This window comes from Falco peregrinus, chromosome 9, assembly GCF_023634155.1.
Source record: "Falco peregrinus isolate bFalPer1 chromosome 9, bFalPer1.pri, whole genome shotgun sequence".
In the NCBI taxonomy this organism is placed as follows: Eukaryota; Metazoa; Chordata; class Aves; order Falconiformes; family Falconidae; genus Falco; species Falco peregrinus.
Window position 1 is genome coordinate 17,593,107 of NC_073729.1, and position 15,774 is coordinate 17,608,880.

Consider the following 15,774-nt stretch of genomic DNA (forward strand, 5'->3'; position numbering starts at 1 on the left):
GAAAAAGAAAAAAAATTCTGTATAATTAACATTGTTTCCAGCACAAAGTGAAGACATTGCCCCATACCAGCTACTATGAAGGAAATTAACTGTATCCCAGCCAACACCTGCACAGCTCAGTATCCTCACAAAGCAAGTTTGGTTTCAGTATCAAAGTAACGACTCAGTTGGTCATGCACTGTATTCTGAGACACCATAATCAAACTTCATTTTTGAGCTATACCAATTTGTACCAACTTTCACAAACACTTGTATTGGATTACAACAATCTTCTCCCACCCCCCCGCCCCCACCCAGTTTAGGATCAAGTTCCCCAGTTCAGTGTTTCCTCAGCTAACCTCTTGAAAAAGCAATAAACAATATAAAGCCTTTGGGAAGTTACTAACTATAGGTTACGAGTGTCACAAGCAACCACATAATACAACTTCTTTCATTAAGAGATCACAGAACTATTTTCTTCCTCTCCTAAATCACTGGAAACTGGTTGTAGAACCCTGCTACTCTGCAGGGTAAGGCCACCCCGCCAGCTTCAGGAGATTTCAGGAGCCTCAATACATGCAACTTTTCTTCAATTCCAAGTTAATTTTGAGAGAGGAAAAAAGTTCCAAGTAAAAGAGTCGTCTAAAAAACCAGGACACTTCAGTGCGTCATTTCTTTTACTTTAAATACAGTCTGCCTTCACGTTCATTCAGTACAAGGATTACTCTTCAGCTACCTCTTCTCCTTCAGAATAGCATGACTGTCCTTTACAAAGTGTTGTTAGTTTAACTATGTGGATAAACTCTCTTCACCTCCAAAAAAAAAAGTTTCTTTTTTCTTTCCCCCAAATCCTGTGTTAGCCTTAAAATATTCCTGGTATGAGCCGGTAAGGCACTGTAGCAGTGTAGCGCTTCCAGTCCTTCCCATATTTGCTGTAACAACGGTGTTCATCCCTAATGCAGCGGTGGGTTAACAGAATAGCCATATAAACAATGTAAAAGTAAGGCAAGATGTGTTCAAACCCACAAGCCAGGCAATAGGCCAGGGAGCCCATCAAATCTCCCGTGTAGTTAAAATGGCGTGCCCACCCCCAGAATCCCGAGGTCAGCAGTTTGCTGTAGTACTTGGTCCCATCCACAGACATGTACGAGCACTCGATATACTCTGGTTTCTTCCCCCATATCTTGCAGTTGCCGTTTGTACGACGGAAGAGGTCCTTCTGGTGGTTGGTCATTCTGAAGATGTAATAGCCAGCCAAGCCCAACATCAAGATCCCTACGGCATTAGCTGTGCACAGCTGGACAGGGTGGTAAACCAAGTACAAACCCTGGGGAGCAGAAAGAGAGACAATCAGTGATTTACTTTAAATACATGCTCAGGATGCCAGATTAATTCCTTGACCTACAGTGACCCAGAACAGAGGAGCAGAAGCAAGGAAACCCACCCTACTAGTAAAACCGTGGAAATTTTTCAGAAAGCTGCATCCTACATTTAATTTCTCTCTCTCCCCAGAATTGCATTTCTTAGGTAGAACAAGACGACAGAAGTTGCAAGGATGCAAACAAACCAGGACAGAAGGAAAAAAAACAGAAACAAAACCAAACCAAACCCACACCAAACCTAACCATCCTTAGCGTGCAGGAGTACAAAAAGGGACTTAAAGGATTTAAAAAAACATACAGACAAAAGAGATAGTGACAGAAAAGGGCACAAAAGAAGGGGAGTAGAGGACAAGATGTCAGTTCTGTGCAGGGACAGTAAGCCTTCCTACAAGTGAATCATTGTGGAAGATGTTGTAATGCTTACTCAACATTCAAACTGTTTAGAAACAATTTAAGATACAAATCAAACTGTGGGGGAGAATTGTTTTCTGAAAAGTTTTTTTCCTTTTAGCCTAAACACATATTGTACCACATTTTTACCTGCAAAGTGTAGAGGTAAGGCAACCAAACACAGTCTCCCCAGCCCAAATACCATCCAAAATGATCATGGCAGATATCAATGGTTTTCAAATACCAGGCTTCATTCCAAAAGAAGTCCAAAACATAAATACCCTGAAACAGAATGGTTTCACATTAAAAACAGAAGACTCCCACCAGTTACCCTGCTTAATAGCATCAACCTAATCCTTCTGTGCTGTCTCATGATCTCAAACTGATTCGCATTTTTCCACCAACACCTCAAAACCAGGGTATTAACAGGAACGTATCACACAAATACACTCCATCTAGATAGATAAAGCGGTAAGTAATGCAAAGCAGAATTAACCAAGATGACTAAGGCAAGCGTGCTGCTGAAGGACATACACTTCAGAAGTGTACTCGTATTTGACCACCCCTCCCTCTCTTCAGCTTAAAGAGTCTTATGCTTACAGAGAGGGAGAACAGAGCTTCTGTCGAGCAGGCTTCTATCAATGAATAAATCCAAACTAATATCTGTACTTATTACTTCAGGGTCTCTTCAGTAGAAAGAACAGCACCTGACTGGCTGTTTTTAGGCATGGCATTATTTATTTTAGGCATTCTCCCACACAAAGAAAAGTTCACTGCAGTGCTGCCCTCAAAAAAACCCTGCCCAATCTTGCTCCAATGAAAGCCATGGAATTTGTCATTGGTTTTAGATTCAATATCAGGCTATGGCTGTTTCCAGAACATAGGCTCAGAAAAGCATTTCTTAATTTAAGTTTACACTGAAATCTGCTGGTGCAGACATGACCATACCACTGCTGGCACTCTGAATGAGTACAGTGGAGTATTTACAGTGGCACCCTGAATGAATACAAGTTCCCAAAGAAGCAAGTCCCAGTGCATCATCACTAAAAGAGGTTATTCAGGCCATGAAAAACTGTTTAAGTTCCATTTCAATGCAAGGAGTTTTTTCTTCTTTAACACTAGTTTATTTCCAAACTGGTTTCTTACTTTCTTCCTCTGATTTTACCTGAAGGACATTGACAAGGATCATGGAGTTAGTTACTTGACCATACAGCTCCTGTTGTTTAGCAGCATAGGAAAGGTTAATTAGAGTCCAGGCTACAATACCAGGGCGGCCGTTGAAGAACAGCTTGAAATCAAACCACTTTCCTATTCGAGGGTTAAATTCAATCCCCATCATGTAGTCGTAAAAGAAGTTGCTAGTGAATTTGCTAGAAAGCACAAAAAATTAGAAATGTACATAGTTATACACAAATACAGTTCATTACTATTCTGACTATACATTTCAGATTCACTTGTTGTAATGATAATAAAAATAAATCCATATAATATTGTGCAAGATAACACAAATTGACCCAACCGAAACATTACATTAGTAGAGATAAATTTTAGCTTCAGAAGTACCCTAGTTTATTCTTGGTAACACTTTTGAACTGTCTATAACTTACTTATTTGTCACAAACAGGATGGATTTATCTGTGACGCTAAGGCTGCCAGTCACATGACATATAGCATGAAACACAGACGATGATGCTAATAAAGCAAAGAACCACACTCATATATTGGCCTATTTATTTGTGCCAATATAATACATTCTCTCATTATGATTCTGTGCAGCATTCACTTCATATGTCCAATCACCTAGCCTTCTCTCATTATTAAAAATCACATACCAGTCTTTGGCATTGGTAGGGAAAAAGTAGCCTTTAATCATTGCAAACGTGGAAACTGCATATCCCAGGATATTAGCACACCACAGGAGAGGAATCCAGTTGTCAAAAATGATGGTAGGCGAGAAGCAGTGGAAGTAATAGGCATTTGCAAACCAAAGCACGTGGGTAATGATCCAAGCCTGAAGTCCATTGATTTCATACTTATTCACTACACCTATAATATGACGAAAGATTTGAATGTGAGTGCCATGTCACTAATACAGCTTTTTATTAATATGGATATGCATCAAATATAGAGAGGCTTTATCAAGTGCCCATGAAATGGCCTCATTCTCCTCACCCTCCCAATTAAATATCTTGTGGCACTCTTCTGAAAGTTTCATTACACGCTGCTGTAAGCATCAGGCTTTGTTAGGCTGAGTTTTTCTCTTCACTCTGACTTCACAAAACAGTGAATTTGGTATCTCTCCTAAAGCTGACTAAGTAACAAGTACCTTAGCTTCAGCAGGTGCAACGGCATTGTCAAACACTAACAACAGCCCACTGCTGATTTTAAGCACCAAAATTATCAGTCCATATTTTTCCATTGCTGGTGTGGTACCTGCTGTATCAATAGTTTTACTAAGAGGTAGAAATTCTAGGATTTATTCTAAAAGATGACTTTGGTTTTTATTTTTGTTTGAAGTAAACATATGAGGAAGATGAAAGCATTTATGTCCACTTCTCCTCCAGCTATTTATGGGTTATTAGAGACTCTAAGTACAGAAATGCTTTAATTTTAAAAGATTGTATGGTGTGCATATATTCTAAGGAAGAACTTACCAGCAGGGGTGACAGCACCTTCTTGTACACCTCCTACATATCCAGGAAGAAGTTTATGGCAGAAATCAGGAAGGAACACATACAAAACCACCTAGAAGAAAGAGAATCTATTAACAGCAAAACCACACAAGACAGAACCCCCAAAACCACTATCCCTTTCATATGCATACTAAATATAACACAAGGCAGTTTCAGTTAAGTACTAGATAAGCAAACACAGCAAGATTTAGCTGCAGTGATTTTAGACTACTAACATATCCAAGCTGTTAAACAATTCAAAATATGTACTTCAGGTATGGTTGTCATCCTTTTTTGGTGGGGAAGCAGGACAGCTGGTAACTCAGATCAGGTCCTTATCCTTTTATTTTCAAGTTTATCTGTGTTATATGTAAGTTGCTTTCCAATTTGGAAAAAAATTGGAGTAGTTTGGTAAGGCTAAAGATATTTTAGTCATTTAAGTTTTATTTCATCCATCAAGTCCTCTTTTAATGTCTGCCTGTAAAAAATATCACTCCTCCCCAGTGTTAGTTTATGACATATTTATTGTGTATTAATTGAAAACAAATGGGTATTGCTGTTACATAGTTGCTTTTTCTTAAAAAACACATCAAGGAATATGTCACACAAGGAATATTTGTGTATGTTCCTGACATTTATTTTTCAAGTGCATAAGCTTCCTTTGGATTCCAAAGAGCCATGGAAAGTGAGGAACACCAAAGAGTAAATGCCAGTGAGACATTCCATTATCCTTCACGTAAAAGGATTCATCAGACAGCTATTTGAAAAACCAACCACTTTATCTAGATCATAACTCAATACTATACCTGGAAAGCGACCCAAAGGGTATAGATGCCGGCAGCCCTATAGGTCAGTCCAGGAGTCTTGTTCCAGATGTCAGACAGATGTTTATTCCCCGTGAGCAAGTCAACGAGTGGGTCAATCAGAGAGCACTGGTACTGGTCACAGGACATTATGAAGTAATATGTGATAAGTGGTGCAAACATGAGCAGGAAAAGGATGCTTGCCAAGGAAAACCAGTCCACTTCCCTGTAATTCAAAACAGAGCATTTTTTTCTGGAGCTTTTAGCTAGGGAAGTGGTTTAATTAAGTCAGGCAATCATTTTGGTGGACCTGCTAGTCTAACCAGATGAAAACTGAAAATGTTTTCAGGGCACGCACATTTCTTTGGGTCGAATCGCTATAAAAAACTTAGCACGTTACATACTTTACCACAAGCTGTTACAAAACTATGCTAGCTGATCAGAGCAACAGACCAGATAATACCTCTCCTCCAAAAAGCAGGCTTATTACAACCTTCCGGTTTTTGGTGGCAGTCACGGGTATAACTGGTATTCAGCTGGAAGTGGTAACAGGATCATAAAAATATTATGCGAAGTGTGGAAACACAGAAAAGACAGATCTTGGGCAGGCGTTAGTTGAACTGGCTCTACCACACACTGCCTGTAGTGGCAAGCTATGTAAACACCCATGGCTGTTTCCAGCTGCAATACAATATTAATACTTGCACAACTCTTTGAGAACACAGATACGAGTCATAAATCTTGCTACAGCAGGAGACGTCAGATAGCAATACCACAGATGGATGCCTGTTTTCCAAATCTCAGGAAACACTTTGTTTGGCCTTTGATAGAACTACAGATTTTGCTGATTTTTATGATTCACTTTCCTTTTTCTGCAAGGAGGACTGTGTTTTAACCCAAGCCATCTGGCAAGCTCTCTATCTTAAAAATCTTGAAGAACTCTTCTTTGGCATCTGTCACTACAGCTCATTATCCATGAGCTTTCAAGAGAAGGGCAATGCAACAATCTGTTACTAACAGAGTGAAGTTTAAAAGGAATGTAGCATCTGTAAGTCCAAGTATGAGCCAATTTGAAATACAATGACTAATCAAGGTCATCAGCTTCTCTCACCATGCTCTTCCCCACTGGACTTGAGATGTTTGAGTACCATTTTGGGTACTCTTGTGTTTTCTTTCTTCAGAAGGCTTTTTCTCCTGATGGGCTGCCATGTTGTCCTGTATGAAAGAAAATATTGATGGTGTTACTTCAGCTGGTTCTCAGTAATTCTTATAGCTCTACAGAAGAAAAACACAAACAGAAGTTATTAAAAATTATTGTACAGCGTTCCGATTGCAAGAAATTTGTGGGAGGAGGGTAGGAAGGTAAAATTGCTTCCCAATTCCTTATGATCTTGTATCAGCAAAACAATTACAACACTGATGTTTAAGTAATCCGTGATAATTCTTGCTGTTAATGTCTTTTAATATACATTGTATAATATATCGCTTATTACTTACATGTGAGATGCAAGGGGGAAACCCTGTTTTGCCCCACTCTTCTAAACCTCTGAAAATAAAGTGTTGTAACTAACTGCCTTTCTTAATAAGAGAAATTGCTACTGTTAGTACCTGTACTGAACCTTGGGAAATTGTGCACTTTTCCCCAGACCGCTTGCTCCATTATGTGTTAGCTACATCAAAGAAAACAAGGCAACAGTTTATAATCCCATCTAAATCAGAAATCAGTGGGAATGGAGAATGATGTACAAGGCAACACCTAATTCTCTCTGTGGAATATGCTTTATAGTTTTCTTCTGCTTTTGCACAAATACTATTTTTGTTCAAGACCATAATCCCATAACCTGAACATTCGGTAATCCCACCTCAAAAAAAAAAAAAAAGTAAGAAAAAAGGAAAGGTATTTTTCCTGAACTTTGTCTCATGGGACGATAGACTATAAAAGATGTGAAGTACTGTAGCTAACCATTCAGGGGGAAATTTCCTAAAAATTTATAGTTTTGTACTTTTTCAGGCTTTGATGGTACTTTTTCAGGCTTTGATGTTTTAACTGAAACCAGAAACTAGCAGTTATTTCCACTGAAACAGAAATGACCATAAAACACACAGTCAGGGGCCTGAGGACACCAACGGGCCTTCCTGTCCCTGCCAGGCCTGGCCCAGGGCTTCCCTTGACCCCCACGTGTGAGCTGATGGCCTCGGCCTTGCTGGCCCTGTCACCACAGCCCTGCCTGGCTTTCAGGGGACCTGGCCCTGACCTCCGCACTGACTGCCTGGCTTGACCTGCCTCGTCACCGTGAACTTCACTGATCACCTGGACTTGGTTGAACCTGGCCGTAATCTCTGCGCCTGCCCTGCTCACCTCATGGAGGTACTACGGGACTGACAGGCAAGCCCCTGCCTGCAGCCGTGCTATCCCCCCTGAGCTCCCTGCTCCCGGCCCCTTCGTGAGCAGCAGGCACTCACCGCTCCCCGACACGCTCAGAGAAAGGAAGGTCCTTATTCTGGCACCTAGGCAGATCTCAAACACCATCAACCCAGCCACAGGGATAACACGTCACCCTCAGATTCCAAATACGTAGTATGCTACTCTGCAGAAGTCTCCACACTTCAAAAACACCGCTTATTTTCAGAAGTAATCCGCAAAGAAGTCTTATCACTCCCCTTTGCCAACCTGGTTAGGTAGAAATCCTAAGCAAAGAATGCAAGAAGATATACGGGTAGCAGGAAGCTCATGTTATTTACTATTTCCAGTACCATAAGAGCTAACTATCACCCTATCTTCCAGCAGAAACATTGAAGAATATGGTCAGACTTCCAGCTTAGATTTGATCCAGAGGTCTACATCTTTCCAGGTATCAATACTTTCACAACAAGGTTTCTAAAGCAAGTAATGAAACAACCTCAAGAGGAGATTATTGATCACATACAAGAAGAAGAAAGGCAGGACAGGAGATGCACGGTATCAGGGTTATGGAGTGTGGGAGCCTACTCCAGCTGTTTGTGTTGGTTTTACTTTACAACAGTAGTGGAAATTCTTACAAGGAACAGTTATAACACTTTAAGAATTTTACCAAGATAGAAGATGATTCAGGAATCATCAGAATTGGAACTATTTAGGTCACATGAAGCCTTTGACAACATTTAGTCCAACCTTGCCCTTCCTGAGAGCAAGGACAACTTAAAACAGGTCACTCAGTGCCTTGCCCAGTTAATTTTTCAGTATTTCCAAGGATTCTACATGATTTGTCAGTCCTACTGAAACACTGGGCCTCTTTGAGACTCAGAACAGAAAACTTAGGTTGAACATTTTCACAGCGTTTAATTTTAATTTTGTTTTGGATTCTTAAGCAGTCAAATACCCCAGCAACTTGCAGTGCTCAGCATAGTAGATTTCAAAACTCTGCTCCCTCTGCTGAGCACTCATAAAAAGCCTGCATGCAGCTGGCAGAGCCTGGGGTTTTGTGCAAGATACACACAGAGTTCATCATTAATCCTACCAGACAGCGCAGAAACAAGACAATCATCCAATTAGTAAAACTGGGAACTGGCTAGATGTGAAAGGCTGGCATTCAATAGGTTACATATGGGATCCATGTTTTCCTCCTATTTAAAGGCTAATAATTGCCACCAAGTTTTGCCCTTCTACAGAGTAATTTGAGCAACAAGTGCCTGCTTAGGACTACTCCCCTAAACAAATACATCCCAGTCTGACAGACGGCTACTCTGGCAGTAACAAATTCTCAACGTTCAGAACTATTCCCACATCACTTAACAGATGCTAACATTTCTAGATCAAGATTCTCATTGAAATTATACTCCTACTAACTTCTATAAATGCAAGCTTTCTGTTACCCCACTAAACACGCCCGAAATATTGCTTTCCTAAACCCTTAGTGTAACGGGTTGATCATGGCTGGAGGCCAGGTGCCCACCAAAACCGCTCCATCACTCCCCTCCTCAACTGGCCAGGGGAGAGAAAATACAATAAAAGGCTCATGGGTTGAGGTAAGGACAGGGAGAGATCACCCAGCGATTAGTCACAGGCAAAACTGGCTTGACTCAGGGAAATGACCTTAATTTATTACCAATCAAATCAGAATAGGATAATGAGAAGTAAAAGCTAAATCTTAAACCACCTTCCCACAACCCCTGGCCCTTCCTCCTGTGCACAACGTCACTCCCAATTTCTCTACCCGCTCCCCTGGGGCAGTGCAGAGAGATGAGGAATGGGGGCTGTGGTCAGTCCATCACACGGTGTCTCAGTCACTCCTTGCTCCTTACACTCTTCCTCTGCCCTAGCATGGGTCCCTCCCATGGGAGACAGTTCTCCACAAACTTCTCCAATGTGGCTCCTTCCCAGAGGCTTCAGTTCTTTTACATGCTCCGGCATACGTCCCTTCCACAGGCCCAGCCTGCTCCAGCATGGGTCCCTGCGGGGTCACACGTCCTGCCAACAGCCCTGCCCCAGCCCAGGCTCCTCTCTCTAGAGGGCCATAGGCCCTGCCAGGAGCCTGCTCCATTGTGGGCTGCCCACAAGGCTGCTCCTTCAGGCACTGCCGTGCTCTGGTGTGGGGCCCTCTGCTCCTGCACCTGGAGCCCCTCCTGCCTCCTTCCTCACTGACCCTGGTGTCTGCAGAGCTGTGGCTCCCAGGTATTCTCACTCCTACCTCCCAGCTGCAGTTGTACTGGGTTTCCCCTCACCCCTCTTTTAAATACACTATCCCAGAGGTGCTACCACCACTGCCGATGGGCTCAGCCTTGGCCAGCAGCCGGTCCATCTGTGAGCTGGCTGGCATCGGCTCTGTCAGACATGGGGACAGCTCCTGGAAGCTTCTCACAGAAATCACCCCTGTAGTCCCCCTGCTAACAAAAACCTTACTGTGAAACCCAACACACTTAGTCTGCTTCTTAACAAGATCCTGAAGCAAAATTCACAAGTCAACTATCACCTGCACGGTGAACTCCTGAGACTCACTCTTCCTTGAGTCCAAACTTCAGGGCTTAACGATGCAGTCCGGTGTTACTGCTCACACTGCGTTAAAAGAATAACCATGCCAACTACACAGTCATTTAGGAGCTCTCCCCGTTTGGTGCCTGAGCCACCCATCATAGAGTAAAGTTTGCGTATTCAAGCAACAATAATACACATGGGTGATGCTTTTCATCAGCATGCTCTGGACGTATCGAAGAGAACCTCAAACATGTGGAAATGAGGCAAACAACCTACTTTTACATTTTGTCCTACAAAGATAAGGCAGACTGCTGTCCATTCACATGTATTGTAAAGGAAAACCCCTAGCTAACGTGTGGAGCCCGGCGTTTCACCCAGGAGAGGGGCTGAGGCACGGGCAGCACCCCCCCGGGCAGCACCCCCCCACGCCAGCCGCCCCTGCGAGGCACGGCGGGGGCAGCACTGGGAGACGCAAGCCAACCTCGGGGCTCTGGGAGCCCGCATCGAGCCGACAGGACCGCAAACGCTCCCCTCCCACCCCGCTTCGCCCCGGCGCCAGCCCGCTCCTCGCCAGGGCCCAGCACGGCTCTCAGCGAAGCGCCCACCCGCGCACCCGCCCCCCGCGGAGGGGCCCGCCGGTGGGGCGGCAGCCGCCCGCTAACCCGGCGGTCAGGGACCACTTACGAGGCGCGGCTGGCGGTGTCGCCCGGCTGGCGGTGTCGCCCGGCCGGTGCGGCGGTCCTCAGGTGCGGAACTGAGCGGCGCGCCCAGCACCCCCGGCCGGTGCCCGCGGCGGCCCCGCCCTCCTCAGGGCGGTGCCTCCCCCCGCTGACCAATCCCCGCCGCGCCCCGCGCCCCGCCCCTCCGCGCCTCCCCGCGCTGACCAATCCCCGCCGCGCCCCGCGCTCCGCCGCGCCGCCGCATTGGCGGAGCGCGGTCAACCCATGGGCTGAGGGGCCGGAACGGGCGGAGCGCGGCGCCGGCAGCCGGCTGGGTGCTCGCGGGGCGGGGGAGCGGCGGGACCCGCAAGCGGGGCCGCGCGTTTTGCGCGGAGCGGTTTGTCCGCAGCGGGAGAGTGTAGCTCAGGGCCGGTGCCGTGAGAACACCCGCACGGTAACGGGTGGCCAGAAGGCTTGATTCAGCCACCGCGCGGGAAAGGTGGCGGCAGAGGTCTTGGAAGAAGGAGCTGCTGCCCAAGGAGGCAGCGGAATGAGCCGGGAAGCCCGTTCGCGGGGGTCACGGGAGGGACGCCAGGCGGGGCGGCACTCCGCGCTGCTGCGGACTTTGCGCCCTGAAAGCCGCCCGGGTGGTGCCGGGGCGTGACAACGCGCGGTGCCGGGCGCTGCCCCCGGTACCTGCGGTGCCTGCACGCTGAGCTTGTTCCGTGGGGCTCCTCCGATGCCTGGGGGATGCGCGGCTGCAGGCAGCGGGCAAGGGAATGCCGCCGAGGAGGAGCCACGCCGGGGGCTCGGCGGCCGCTCGTAACGGAACCGGCGTTTGCTCCGCTGCCGGTGCGCCCCGCGGTCGGAGGGGGGCGGGACGTACTGCCGAGCCCCGGCACCGCCCCGGAAGCGGCGGGGACATCGACGGGGAGGCGGCGGCAGGGCCGCCATGGGCCGAACGGTGACCGTGGCCACCTGCGCCCTCAACCAGTGGGCTCTGGATTTTGAAGGCAACCTGGAGCGGATCTCCCGAAGTGAGTGGGGCGGCGGCAGGAGCGGGCTGGCAGCCTCCGGGCGGCGGGCGAAGCCGTGCCGGCTCCTCGGGGCCCGGCGCCGCGGGCGGGGGCTGCACGGCACGACGCGGCACGGCACGGTCGTTAATTCGGTGCTTTTCCAGGTATCGGCATCGCAAAGAGCAAAGGAGCCCGGTATCGGCTGGGGCCAGAGCTCGAAATCTGGTAAGATCGGTTCGCTGGTTCCGCGTGCGGGCGCGTTCCCGGGCGCGCAGCAGCATCAGCCCCGCGGCACTGCAGCGCCGGGCCGTACTGGCGGCTGGCGGCGCGGAGGAAACGGGGCAGCTGCGAGCCCCGGCTCGTTTCTCTTACCTTGGAAACGTGAGAGGTCCGCCCGTAATTCTGGACCTGTTTCAGCGAGTCTTCCTTCGCAGAAACTCGTTTCTCCCAGGCCCAGGCTGCTGCCCTGGGAAGGAGCACCCCGGCGGTGCCACCGGGTTTTTTAAATGCTGTCGGTGGTGGTGGGGGGGTGTTGGTGGCGCTGCTGCTTCATGCTCTGTGTAAATTGCCTGTGCGGACGAGGGGTGCCTTGCCCGAAGTAGTTCTGGTGCCAATTCAGCTGAATTTTGTATTTCTGATGTTTTTGTGCGCAGTGGTTACGGCTGCTCAGATCACTATTATGAGTCTGACACGCTCTTGCATTCCTTTCAAGTTCTGGCAAAGCTTTTGGAGTCTCCAGCTACTCAAGATATTATCTGTGATGTGGGAATGTAAGTTTTTTTGTGTACATGTGACAGAGGGGTAGGGCTTTGGGGACTGCTACCTCTGCCGTGCTTCTGGGGAGTGATGGCTCTGCACCAAACTTTTAAACACATGTTGGGAGCTGCGCTGCTTTGCCTTTGGATTACCATGACTAGGACTGTGGCATGCAAAACGCTTTCTGGAAGGGTAATCCTTTCACAGAGTTCTGGTGGTTGAGTCCTTGAAGAGAGAAATAGGAAAATTGCAGTTATTTATTGGGAGCCTTGATGGCTGGGCCCTATTGCCGTGGGTAGGACATTGTATTATATGCAAAGCAAATTTTGTATAAAGTTTCGTATAGGTTTTTGTATAAAATTTTGTATAAAGCAAAGGGCTTTATAAATCGACACTCTCTCAGGATATCCGGGCTGATGTAACTTGCTTTGATTAGCAGACATCTTTAAGCAATATATGTGCATGCCAAAATCACTGTAGCCATTGTAAGTCATGTGCTGACGGTGAAGAGTGATAAATTATAACTGCAGCATTACCATGTACACGTGCTTGTTAGTATTGATATAAATGTGTAAAGCTAGCTTTATTTTGAATTAGCCTGGTAGCATCGTAGGATGTCAGGTTTGATGGAGTTAGCCCAGCCAGGGGGATTCTTCTGTTTCTAGGGCACGTCAGCGATCTGGTAGTAGTTGATATATCTGAGACTGATGGAATGGTCAGTAACTCTGATTTTTGCAAACAACTAGAAGCTAAAACTTGATGTATTGTTTTAATTCTCTTTAGTGATACGATGTAAAAATGTTGTCTTGAAATAGCTTTTGTGCAGTGAAGTCGATTCTGTAGTGCTCTTCTATTTCATTTAATGAGCTTAGCCACTACTATCTTTGCTTCTTATTTTCACAGGCCTGTTCTGCACAGAAACGCTCGCTACAACTGTCGAGTGATCTTTTTAAATAAGTGAGTAGTTCTTCATGGCGTTTTATGAGATGATACATTAGCGTATCCTTTGTGAGATCTGTTGGGCCTTCAAGAAAGATTCTTCAGGGCTGTGTGGTGCAATGGAGTTGTCTTCCTATCTGCTAGATTTTGGAGAGACAATGAATGCTTTCCATTATGTCTTTTTTCTTTCTGAATTTGTAGAAAGTAAATTTCCACCTCTTTCTGAAAGACCCCAGAAAAAAACCCTTAAGTTTGCAAATAGCAACTTTAAAATTATAGTATTTAGTAGTTTTTTAATGTACATCATGATAGAGAAAAAGATGTGGTATTAATCAGTGTTCTTATTTAGTCTCGTTTGGCTGTACATCAGGCCTTGACTTGCCCCTTCTTTCCTATGTTTTAAGAAAAATTCTTCTGATCAGACCGAAAATATCATTGGCAAATACAGGAAACTACAGGGAACTTAGATGGTTTACCCCGTGGAACAAAGCAAGGTAGGCTGACTACCATTAAAACTGTTTTTAAAACCACAACTTGCTGTTTGCAGTTACAGCAGGAGGACTGAAATCTCTATAGCGATGCTACAGTGCTGCTAGAGGGTTAGCAGCAAGACAGAGTCAGCTCAGCTAGGTGATTGAAGCTCTGTTAGAAAGCTTATTAGGTACAGTCAAACTCTGAATCGCCGAGCTGGAAGGAAAACTGGCTGAACGATCCTGCCACCAGTGTAGTAGTGTTATTTTTTTTTGTGTCTGCTTTCTAACTGTATGCAGCTCAGGGCTGGAAGAGCCTGTGTTTATGTGCTCATTTGCTGCATCCTGCTCAATATTGAACTGTAAAAAAATGTGAAATGGATGAATACGCTTGATGCTCATCTCTGAGGCCATGTGCTCATCCTGTAGTCAGGGAATGGTTGTAATTTGATGGTCTCGGTAAAGTACTTCTGAGAGCGCCCCTGCACATCTGTCCTCTTAACCCCACTCAGTTCTGGATGAGTTCTGAGTTACTCACGTAGTAATACTGCAAAAGGAGAAACTTTTGTTTGGTATTTGACTTGCATGTTGTGTTCTTTGTTAAGTCTAGTTTATCACTAGGATGGAGTTTACTAGGTTTACCATGCACTTCCAAAGCTAAGTGGGATGTTGCTAGCTTATAATCTTAACATTTCTAATTAATTTCAAATTTTTTTAAAATCTTTTTGAACATACACAGCCCTGTACAAATGCAGTACAATTTCTTTAGTCATTGTTAAAAGGTGAGAGAATGTGGAGATAAGAATCAGTTTTTATGCTGTGATTTACATAACTATGTATTCACAACCTATAAACCTGCTTTAGGCATGTGGAGGAATATTTTCTACCCAGGATAATTCAGGAAGTGACTGGACAGGTACGTTTTGAAAGCATTTTTTTCTTTCCTTTTTAACTTCAGCATCTTCCAGATTTAGCAAATTAATAGAATCTGTGGCATAAAACTGTAGTACACCAAATTCTGCTGTTTTTCATGTTGCAGATTCATAGGTTTCAGTGATAGTTCTCGGTTACATGAAATGGGAGCATAATTTAATATTGTTTATGTTATTATTTGGCAGCAAAGCAAGTATACTTTAAATTTGCCCCAGTTACTTGTATATACAGGACCTTGATTGTCTTATTTTGCACAGTTCTGGTACTGAGTTTATCTGTGCTTGAGACTAGAAATGAGTATGTGTTTTGAGGTAAAAAAAATAAAATACAAAAATTAATCTCCTTGATTCAGAAGGGTCTAAAATTTAGGTTATTTCCTGCTAAAGCATGAGTGTGCTAGCAAAAGAGAATCTGTTTTGTAGATTGTTTAATTCAAAAGCAGTTGTCCTGCCCTGTCCTGAAGCATTGGATCTGCGTACTACTGAAATTTCAACACAAAATTTCAGTATGATCCAGAAATGTGCATTTATGGAGTGTTTTTGTTGTTTTTTTTTTAAACTTAAACATTGTATAAAATGAAGGAAGGCGTCATGTGATTGATACTGACTCACTGATTTCACATTAGTGAGTATCCAGTTTTTGGTTTTTTTTTTTTGATTTTTAGTTAACTTTTTGAATTGAATAGACTCTTCTATTATGTATGTGTAAGGATGTCCTTGTTTTTTCTCAGGAAACTGTTCCTTTTGGGGATGCAGTGCTAGCAACCAAAGATACCTGTGTAGGAGCAGAAATATGTGAAGAACTCTGGGCACCGAACAGGTAAA

General features: G+C 45.0%; 2 protein-coding genes across 6 annotated transcripts in view; one reads left to right on the plus strand and one right to left on the minus strand.

Moving 5' to 3' along the window:
* Nucleotides 1-11,790, minus strand: DHCR7 (7-dehydrocholesterol reductase). 2 transcript variants are annotated; one of them, XM_005240339.4, is made up of 8 exons: nucleotides 11,533-11,790; nucleotides 6,338-6,441; nucleotides 5,230-5,452; nucleotides 4,406-4,496; nucleotides 3,584-3,797; nucleotides 2,917-3,121; nucleotides 1,902-2,033; nucleotides 1-1,306 (listed from the first exon to the last, which is right to left on the minus strand). In XM_005240339.4, the coding sequence occupies exons 1-8, from the start codon at nucleotides 11,788-11,790 to the stop codon at nucleotides 842-844; spliced, it is 1,692 nt and encodes a 563-aa protein (XP_005240396.2). In that variant the 3' UTR covers nucleotides 1-841. The 2 variants fall into 2 exon arrangements, with proteins under 2 accessions (XP_005240396.2, XP_055669454.1); XM_055813479.1 differs by lacking the exon at nucleotides 11,533-11,790 and adding an exon at nucleotides 10,862-10,974.
* Nucleotides 11,747-15,774, plus strand: part of NADSYN1 (NAD synthetase 1) — a 19,166-nt gene continuing 15,138 nt past the window's right edge. For 3 of the 4 annotated variants that reach the window (XM_055813474.1, XM_055813476.1, XM_055813475.1), the window contains exons 1-7: nucleotides 11,747-11,873; nucleotides 12,017-12,077; nucleotides 12,506-12,622; nucleotides 13,512-13,565; nucleotides 13,952-14,041; nucleotides 14,882-14,933; nucleotides 15,681-15,769. In XM_055813474.1, coding sequence (XP_055669449.1) covers nucleotides 11,789-11,873; nucleotides 12,017-12,077; nucleotides 12,506-12,622; nucleotides 13,512-13,565; nucleotides 13,952-14,041; nucleotides 14,882-14,933; nucleotides 15,681-15,769 — 548 coding nt within the window. In that variant the 5' untranslated portion in view covers nucleotides 11,747-11,788. The remainder of the gene's footprint in view (nucleotides 11,874-12,016; nucleotides 12,078-12,505; nucleotides 12,623-13,511; nucleotides 13,566-13,951; nucleotides 14,042-14,881; nucleotides 14,934-15,680; nucleotides 15,770-15,774) is intronic. The other variant, XM_055813477.1, reaches the window with a different exon arrangement.

What these genes read in the sequence shown, in the direction of transcription:
- DHCR7 (XM_005240339.4), bottom strand. Translation starts at nt 11,790, where the DNA reads ATGGCGGCCCTGCCGCCGCCTCCCCGTCGATGTCCCCGCCGCTTCCGG. An exon ending in AGGTGCTGTCACCCCTGCTG is followed by an intron (nt 3,798 to 4,405) that starts GTAAGTTCTTCC and finishes GTCATATTATAG; the next exon opens with GTGTAGTGAATAAGTATGAA. An exon ending in CCTACCAATGCCAAAGACTG is followed by an intron (nt 3,122 to 3,583) that starts GTATGTGATTTT and finishes TGTGCTTTCTAG; the next exon opens with CAAATTCACTAGCAACTTCT.